This window comes from Melozone crissalis, unplaced genomic scaffold (genome assembly GCF_028551555.1).
Source record: "Melozone crissalis strain CALT ecotype California unplaced genomic scaffold, PUWL_Pcris_2 ptg000019l_1, whole genome shotgun sequence".
NCBI lineage: Eukaryota > Metazoa > Chordata > Aves > Passeriformes > Passerellidae > Melozone > Melozone crissalis.
Genome location: NW_026535797.1, coordinates 22632908 through 22642935, shown reverse-complemented (window position 1 = coordinate 22642935; position 10028 = coordinate 22632908). Strand labels below are relative to the sequence as shown.

The following is a 10028-nucleotide window of genomic DNA, read 5'->3' as shown; positions in this document are numbered from 1 at the left end:
GCAGCAAATGAACCCTTTTATTTTACAGAAAGCATTTTCAAAAGCACAAACAGGTTTGTTTCTTTCTTCTGTCTTAAGTGGGAGCAATGGTACACCAGAACACAGTGACTTTTCATCTGCAAGGATGTGAGAAATCAACACTCAGCAATCAAGTAATGTTCTGCTCAAAGAACAAAAGCATTTGAAAGGGCTGCCTATCAGCCTTCCAAAACTTAGTAACTCTAATTCTCATTGCTACACATTGACTTCAAAGATACTCACAGTTTGAGTAAGGCAAATACTAGAGTCAATACTGTGAGAATCAGCCCTAAGAAAGGAGAAAAAAGTGGCTTCAGTGGTGACATACTTTCAGCAATCCCATAAATCATTTATGCATGCAACAGATTCAATTAAAGCCAATGTGCTCTAAAGTTAGGTTTGTGTATCCATAACAGCAGGATTTTCACTGAAGGTCATTCATCTTTGTGACATTGAAGTGAATTTCTAGTTTGGATCTTTTCCTTGTTTTTCATTTTAAGGTTAGGGATTAACATTTTCAATACACTGAGTTACAATTGCAGTAAGCACAGCTTCTCTAGGCATCTCCTAGTAAAAACATTTGCCTCCAAGTCTTCATTTGTGATTTCTGACAAAAGGCAAAGGGCATCTCAAGACTGAACCTAAGACTGAAGTTACAATTCAAAGAACTAAGACTGGAGTGGTTCCTTTGAAATGCACATACTTTAAAATATTTTTAATTTTGTAGGCAAATCTTTTATTTTTTAATAGCCTAGTTAATCTTGAGAGTAAAAAATGGGCCACGCATGGAGAAGGGGGAGCAAAGGAAAGAGAGTGGAACTTCTTCCTAGATTACTGTATTGTAACTTTCATGCTAAATGATAGCTCATTTAAGAAATTCAGGCACAGTTCCCACTTAAGAACGAACCAAGTACAGGTAGCAACCCCAAGTGTGAAAATTCCACCATCTCTTGAACCAGAATTTCAGCAGAACACATCTGAAAATATAATGCTCTGCATATTTAAAAAGAAAAAAGATGTTTGCATAAACAGTAATACACATCCATGCATATTTTTAAATAATATCTTAATCCATGCTAGTAATACAAAGCAATTGTTCACAGATTTTCTTTTGGATTTTCCAGAATCAGAGACATTTAGTGTGAATTCCCTTCAAGCAGATTTAAATTAGGGCTTTACCATATTTAATTCTAGGTACATAATCCCCCAACTGAAAACAAAAACCAAAGGGAAGAGAATTTGTTCAAATTTCATTCCAAAAATATTTTTGCCTCCAAAGCTTTGCTAGGAAAAAAACACTCCTGAAAATGATACAAATGGTTTTGACATTAGGAAAAGTAAACAAGCAAAATAAAGATGGAAAAATCATGCGGTCAGTTTGCAAGTGCTGTTTATTGTTTGAGGCAGGGTTAAAGCCTTTTATAAAGACAAGAACATATATGCAAACAGACTGAAAGTGACATTAGGTTATTCTAAACATCCCTATTCCAAATCCTGCTGCCTATAACATTGCCATAGCCAAAATGTGTGGAGGCATTCAAAACAGACATCATGATAGAAACAAACTAAGATTGCTGTTATTTTGGTGACCAAAACAGATGACAAGTGCCCTAAATATTTCTATTATTATTTTTGATTAAAGAAAAAGGCATGTAGTTTTCATTTATCTGGTATCTCCTCGGACTTGCAATGTGAATTGGCCTTTCATTTGTGGCCATGTATGACATTAGAAGAGGCATGACCAGTGGCTAGAACGTGCTTTCCAGACACCATTCAAACATCTCAGAGCTCCATTTGAGCTACAAGTGGTGTGAACTGGATCGTTCTGTGTTCATCAGTGGTTTTAAGTATCTGTTTAAGATTTATTATATACTTGCAGAGTGAGCAAAGGCTTCCATTTACTGAGTGAGGCCTAAAATGCTGAGCAGCAGCAAGCTTTCCTCTGGCACCCAGCCAGTGCCTCACTATTTCACCAGTCATATCTGCTTTCACCACTGCCTTCCATGTTCAGGTCACTCTCACCTGTAATGCCAGCTGATAAAAAGCCCCAAGGTAGACAGTTTCTAAAGACTGGTATGTTCTTTTTTTAACCAGGAAAGTGAATAAAGACCACCAAGTAATTTCAAACAAACCAAGAACAGCTAGGCATTGATAGCTCTCAGCTGGGATCAGTTATGAATGGGGTTGGAATAGCCAACAGGTCAGAATTTTTACATATTCCTTGGCCAATCCCATTGTATCAAGTAGAATTTAACACAACATATGCATGAAGTATGAGACTTTATTTTTTTCCAAAGTAAAAAGTTAATGATTCTAAATATGTCCAATCTCTTTATCAGAAAAGCAGAAAATTTGCCATGCCTTTTTATTTTCTTGACTGAAAATTTGATAATAGCCTTTCTTACATAGATATCAAAAGGTAGATATCGTCTCTCTAATATATTAGTAAAGCTGCTAATTATGCTAATTCCACCAGTTACTTTTGTTCACCTTTTTCCCCTCTGAATAATCACACCCATCTGGTGGCAGATTTATATCACTCCTTTTAAGCATTTTTTTCCCCAAACTTAAGCATTTAATTATAAACATAATCCCTAAAAGTTAGAAATAGCTTGTGCAATAAACCAGGAATAATACACACTGTCAATATCACTAACGAGAATTTCCAAGTGTAAATCGTTAAGCTATGACATTATTTTACAACATAAAGAAATGTTCACTTTTCTGAAGGTAAGAACTAGTAAACAATGAGATGTGATTCAAGAATTGGAAAAATTTGTTTGTCTGGGAAATTATAAAATCCTTTTCCTTTGCATATAAACATCCATACAAATTGACAGTGTTTTGCATGGCCAAAATGATTTCAGGATATATATTTTTCCCTGCTGAAAGAAAAAATAATCCATCTAGGCTCATTTTGGGGTGTGGGTGGGTGTGCCACCAAACTGTGAAAGGATTTGTGTAAGCCTGTACGAGACGATAGAAACACAAGCACTTAATTCACAGGGAAAAAAATAAGAACAGATAAGGGCTTTTTCATCTGAAATTACAGCCCCTCTCCGTTATAAACACTCGGGTATCAGCACCACTTTGGCGGAGCAGGCCAGGCAGAGATAAGGGCGTGCTTTGGGAGGCGCCGCGCATGCAGCGGGCCCGGTCCAGCCCCAGGTGTGACCCTGCTCTCTGCAGCACTCGGGCCAGGCCATCCATCACCGCGCTCCCCTGCCAGCCCCGTGCTCGGCTGCAGCTGTCTGTCACGCTGGTGGATGGGACCTGCTTAAAGGCAATCATGTCAATCTCGATGTGACTACTCAGACTAAGATAGAAGGATGATCTTGACAGGCTTGGCAAAGTCAGCAGAAGGCACTAGAGGACTTTAGTTACATGCTTAAAATGTAGACGTGATTTGTGCTTCTCATGTGGAGGGATTGAAGAGACACCAAACAGCACTGTGTTTTATAGCTGGTCATCTCGGATGAATCTGTTGCCCTCGGAATGTTTTCCATAGTAAATGTAGCGACATTTCCCCAAAATGCCTACAATAAAAAGGAAATTAATTTCAGTTAGTATTGAAGTAGAATAACATGCAATAAAGCACATAACTTGGGAAATTTGAAAGAGGAAAGGAGCAGTTTTCCCTTGTCCTGCAAAAGAAAGAAAGTTTGTGCATTTCAAATATTCAGTATTGCCATTTCAATCAGCAGCATTGAACCCACTCGAAAAATGTGTTTAAATACCTACATGAGCTATCCTGTTAAACATACATCCACAAGTATCTTCAAAACTAGAACTAAACAACACTGAAACATCATACAGTGTGTTATAAATCAGAGTACTTCTCTCCTGCTTCTAAAAAACCAGAAAGTCTGGGTTGAAATTATATTTTGTGCTCTCTGCTGTCTCCCTGCTATGTTTAAAAAGTATTCCTGATGAATGAAACCAAAAAGAAAAAAAACCCCAAAACAAACAAAACAAACAAACAAAAAAAATACCCCAAAAACCTCAACAGCAAATAATGACAGGTTAATGTGGATCCTGCCTGCCAAACTTTTCCAAAGTCATACTGCAAGCACCTAAATAATCTTTGTTTTCAGTGACAGAGAGCTGAAGGGAGTGGCTGAAATCTATATGGGAAGCCATCGACAGACATGGGCCAGAACAGTTGGCCTCCCCAGACTCCAGCATTTTTATACATACAAATAAATATTCAATAAAAACATTTCCAAAGTACGTCTCCAAACAACATTGCAACATCCCATGAGCAAGATACAATTTAATTACGCTAAATATTGGCACATGTGGGATGCTTTCAATAATTAGCCATAATACTGGTTTTGGGAGGCAAGGCACGTTATTCACAGTGAGTACATGCAGAAATATGCCTGAGGAAGGCTTAACTGCTGTGGGTGAGACACACATACCTGCAAATCTCACTACTTTATTCAAAAGCATCCCCTCTGGTGGTACTAAGTGGTATGTGAAAACGTAAGTTCACAGTTACATCCCACCTGTGAACATCCTCAAAGATGCTAAATTTTACTAGCAGAGCTGCTCTTTGAGCCCTCAGACATGTATACTCAAATTACAGTCAACTCCCATGAGCAGAAAGGAGGTGGAAGGGTCTCCTCTGCCTTGGGAGCGTCTTACCAGAGCAGTCACTGCAGTATCCAGCTCACCTCCATAAGGGCAAACATAACCTAGCCCAAAGGAGACAAGCACTGCCTTACATAAAGGGTAAAGAAGGGGGAGGAGCAGATCTTCAATTCTTTCTTGTTTTAGATTTCCATAACTCACACAGCTGTTAGTGTTCCCACTTGCAGTATGAATTAACTATGCAAGCTTTTATATTCTGTGCCATTGTTTTCCAGTATAGTGTCTGGATATAGTTAAGATACATAAGATAAGCTACTAAAGCTTTGGAAGGCATGGGTCATGAAAGATTAATCGAAATCCATGCTCTTCTTCCTCTCTGAGACATCATGATGGTAACATGTTCCTATGAGGATTGTGTGGGGGGGAAATAGATTGGCCTGTCGTTTGTTGTGAAAAACACTCCTCTTCAGGATAATACAAATGCATTGGGAACTATACAGTGCAGTGCCTGATCATATTCCCCTCCTGCACAGAGCTTTCTTCAATAATTTCAATTTCAATCATTTCACTAGTCAAGCAGTTTCCACATGCAAAGGATGATAACAGCATTCCTAAACAAGAGTCTAATGACAACCAAGTTATTCTTTCCCTAAACAGATATCCCAAGTAGGTAACAAGGACATTCAGAGCTCTAAATGCAAAGGATATGAGCAGTTTATTAACGACATTCTTTGGACTCCTTTTTCACTGGCATCGATAAAAGTCTTGTTTGAGGTCTGCTGCATTTCTTAAGGACTGGAAGCAAGACTGTTTATAGAGATGCTGGTGAGAGAGTGCTGTTTGATGAATGCTGGAGACTATAGCTAGGTGTCAATGCTTAGAAAATGAGGCAAGGACATGAGGTATTAATATTGTCAATGATCTCCTGACAGGAAAACAGATACTGTATTCACCGTCAGATTTAAATAGACATCAAGTGCATTAATGACAAAAGGGCAGACTTCAAACAAAGGGGGCTGTATGGTGCTGTGCTGAGCCAGTCTCCAAGTTGGCAATAACCTGATCTGAAAAGACACTGTCAGGGCTACAGACAGGCCTGGGATTGTGTGCGGTGACAGAAAACAGAGATGCTGACAGAGATACCGGTGCCATATTATGCCAAGTATATTCTAACACTGTCTCCAGTCCTAACTAAATCTGACATCATTTCCTATCGCTTATAGTATCCTCCACTGCTCTGGCAGAATATTTCTCCCCAGACATCATTACAAACTCCACTGTAGTTTTAAAGTTACTGGCAGGCCTGTGCTGTCGTGGAGGCTGGGTCTAGAGGCCTAAGGATAACCTCAGTCAATCTAAATTTGGAGTTTGCTGGAGAAGTGCTCTCATTTTCACTGATATCTCAGCTACTTGAGGTGATCTGAACGCTAAAGTGTGAGGAGCTGTCACCTTGAATAAAATCCTTAAAGTAAAGACGCTCTGTTCCCGGGATGTTCAGCAAAGATGTCGGACAGTCTGGCAGCAGGAAATGAAATCCAGCTGCTGCTGCTCGCCTGGGGATAAAGGTGCTTGGGCTAGTGACAGTTAAAGTCAGCTGAAATTTTTGAAATCCTGCAGCCTACAATTGTTTAAATTAAGGAAGTGTTGTCTCCGCAGAGATTCCCTACCCAGGCGCACAGCTGTGATTCGATTGCCAGGCATATTACACATGCTGCTCAGAGAGCCTTGATAAAAGCACAGTTGAAAATGTTGCCATGAGACCTTGTTTATCATGAAGGTTATTTGTAAAACAATAATCTTGCTCATAAATTAAATGCGGTGACTGGCATGGTTATTTGTTTTGCTTTGTTTTTCCTCTTTATGTCCCACCTCCCTTTGGCAAGTACAGAAAGCTCAGAGAGCTGCAAAATGTTTGTGTGCTGCAATGAGAATTTTGATGCTAAGATATGTCACATGTGAATTTAGGAAAGCTACTGCTTTTTTTCTGCCTATCTGCTATGGTATTCTTTCCTTGCAGGGTTGGGAGTACACTTGCTCTTTTGCACACAGGCAAGGGAAAGAATGAGGGGAAAACAATACATCTGTGGCTGTTCTTGTGTTTTTAATTAAAATATCCAGCATTGGCCATAATAAGCCAAGTATATCCCCTATACATCAAAACAATACACAGCATCCAGAATGAGGTTTCTGCTCAAGGTTCTTAAGAAATGACAACACAAGGTCTCTTGAGGGATCATCTTCCCTGAATGAGGCTTCTAATTTTTCTTAAGTAGCTGACTCTACCATCACCACAAGCTGTTAGAACTATAATTATGAAAAAACTGCATTGAGAAGAATAATTTTTAAATTCACTCTTTATCTTTTAAATGTTTCCATCCTTCGGAATGGATGTTCTAATTACGCTGGGTAAGTAATGACCTTGCAGTTGCTTGCATGTGTTGTGGTATCAGTCTTTCTTCACAAACACATTGTAATGTCAGCAGCACCAGCCTTTCCTTAGCTGAGGGAAAACCCAATTATCCAAATAAATAAATACATACATGCATGCTTACTAAAGCATGTGAAAAAGTTCAAGTCATGTTAGCTTCTTTTAAATTTGGCATGTTTTGCAGAGAGCTATGGTGCTTTTAGACCTCTCTATGCTTTGCTAGAGCAAAAAAAGGTTTGCAGATGTATTATATCACAAGTGGCAAAACCAAGTTGCAATGGGAAGTGTTAGACCTATAGCTCATACAGCCTTAGTTACAGGTCAAAATTCATCTCAAGCTGACAGTGATCTAAGGTAGCATCTTGTTGCCTTTTTCCTACCACATTAATCCTCCACATTTAGAAAACCCACCTCTCAGTCATCACAACTTGGGCAGCTTCCAGTAGCATTCAGTTTTCTTTTACAAGTAATTACTAAAGCTAAGTAGTCAAGCCAAAAAATTTTGCCACCCCCATCAAAACCTATTGCCACATCTGCCCAACATCCCCACCAGGCGCCCATTTTAACATCAAATGTTTTTAATAAGCCCCTCTGCAAGTGAAAGCAGCAAAGTATTCACAATTAAATGTGTTTGTCAAACGCTGGTCTGCAGCATCCATCAGGGAGTGGATTTCAGCTAACAGCCTTCTGCCTGTCTCTCACACGGACTAACCACAGGGCCTGCCACCAGGAGCTGCGGGCAGATAAAGTGTGGCACTCCATACACAGACTCAATATTCTACTGGAACTCCACTTCACCTAACTTTAATTAGAGCACAGTACCTAAATCCTCCACTGCCAATTTGTATTTGATCCATATTCATCTCTTTTCACACAACCTGCTGTTGCATAGTTTTGCTATGGGCTATTAAACAGCTGCCATGTTCCACCAAGAAGCTGGGTGCATTTCAGTGTGGTTATACTACCAATCTGTAAATTGTTTTGAGACCCTTCAGGATGAAATATCAATGCCATTATCATTTTTTACATAGGCACTTGGGCATATTCTACAATTAATGAACAGAAGCTGTGAAATTCCCTTAAATATTAATATAAACTTCCTATAAAGGAAAGTAATTCCCTACTGACAACATTTAGAGGAGAATAAACACCTATCTATGAACAATTTAAAGTCTATAATGCTACTGATTTAGGCAAAACACCTCCATGAGTCAAGTTAACCTAAAACTCTTAAAAATCTTTTTATCTAAGGGATATGTAAAGGTGGGGGGGAAAAAAAAGAAAACAACAGCCCAAAAGCAAACCCTTTTGTATAGGAGTTTAGTAAGTTTTCAGTTTGTATTTATCTACCTGGAAATTCTAACAACTTTAACTAGCTGTCTAGTTGACAACTTATTTTCAGTTCCTTTTGGTGAAACAGAATACTTGCTTCTATGGAACACGATCCAGCCTATGAATTCTCTGACACAGGAATCTGAGAGGATCCCTTGGAAGACAAGAAGAGGTGCAAAGGACCATCTGGGTCACCAAGCACCCCCCAAAGCAGCCAAGTGTGTAACCCAGAGAGATGAGACTTGCGCTCTGCCCAGCAAACACAGCCCTGCCAGCGTGGGGAGGGTGAGCTCACAAAGCGCAGCGTGACACAGGACAGCAACACAAGAGCTGCAGCTGTCCTTGCTAACGTGATGGCTCTCTGGTGCTACCATTTCATCTGTTTGCTGCAACCACATTTCCAGATTGCTCCCAGCTGGAGTCAAGACACAGGAGCTTGACTCTTTAAACCAGAGAAGAAGTAACAACAGAAAGAGGAGAATACAACAGATAAGAATACCCTTTGGTTGTACCACAGCTAAATGTGTGGAAAAGAATCTTAAAATGACCTGAAATATCACAGCAAGAAACAAAACCGAGATAAATTACCTAAAATATTATCATAACATACTCAAAAGTGCTCACATAACAAATGCACAAATATTAATGTTCCTTGTGTTATAAACTAGTTAATTTATTTTTAAGAGGATAGAAACTATAAATGTAAGCAAAAATGATGCATAAAGTAGCTATGTATAAAGGGGTGAGGTTGTGCTTGAGAAGGCTGGGGACAGAGCTGGCTGTGGCTAAGGCGAAATTCCTTCACCAGGGCCACAGTCCTCACGGAGCGGTCCCCAAATGCTCCCAAAGAAGCGCCTGTGAATTAGGGATTGTGGTCCGTTGCAGGTTTCCTGGAGAAAGGAGACATATCTTCAGTAGTAAACTGAAATGAACTGCTGATCCCGACTCCCCCCTCTCTCTGAGGGTAACAGCACTCAAGGAAGGTAACCTTCCCATTCAGAGGAGATGAATTACCCCTGCTCTGCTCCCTGCACAGGGATGCCGAAAAATGAAAACATTTTCCTCTGGACACCCTACAGCACGGGGCACAAAATGGTCTTTCAGACTGAAAGAAATTACTGAAAGACACAAAATCAAATCTGTATCCAGTCTACAGCAATGGTGTTAGAATTACACACCTAAGCTAGAGCTGAGAGGAATCACAGAAGGCAAACTAACACACTGAATTATTGCAAGTATCCTGCACAGACAAGTGCTGTGATATGTCAAGTCTCACTGGCCTGTTTGTGGGAAGGGGGAAAAGGGGGGCGTATGCAGGGAAGTGAGAGTAGGGGAGGGGGGAGCAAAGCAGTCAGCAGGGAGGGGATGTTGGAAAAATTTGCAATGAAGGTGATAGGAATACAAAGATGTGAAGTTTGCATCCTGGGCCAAGGAAGCTGCATAAATGTTCAGTGTAAACTAGCAGTCAAGCTGATGTGTGATAAAGTGCAGCCTGCTGTAAATACACTTCAGGGCTCCCAGTGCAACTAGGGAAGAAACTTGTAATTTGGAAGTGGGGGGAGAAAGTAAAAAAAAAAAAAAAAAAAAATGCACTGCAAGCTTTTTCTCACATAATCTGTTACTGGAAAATTGAGAAGCTTGTCCAAGTCCGTGGGAA

General features: G+C 39.9%; 1 protein-coding gene across 1 annotated transcript in view; it reads right to left on the bottom strand.

Annotated features, from left to right (window-relative positions):
• Positions 1 to 1383: 1383 nt before the first annotated feature.
• Positions 1384 to 10028, bottom strand: part of LRMDA (leucine rich melanocyte differentiation associated) — a 605897-nt gene continuing 597252 nt past the window's right edge. Inside the window, exon 7 of the mRNA XM_054276517.1 lies at positions 1384 to 3554. Coding sequence (XP_054132492.1) covers positions 3475 to 3554 — 80 coding nt within the window. The 3' untranslated portion in view covers positions 1384 to 3474. The remainder of the gene's footprint in view (positions 3555 to 10028) is intronic.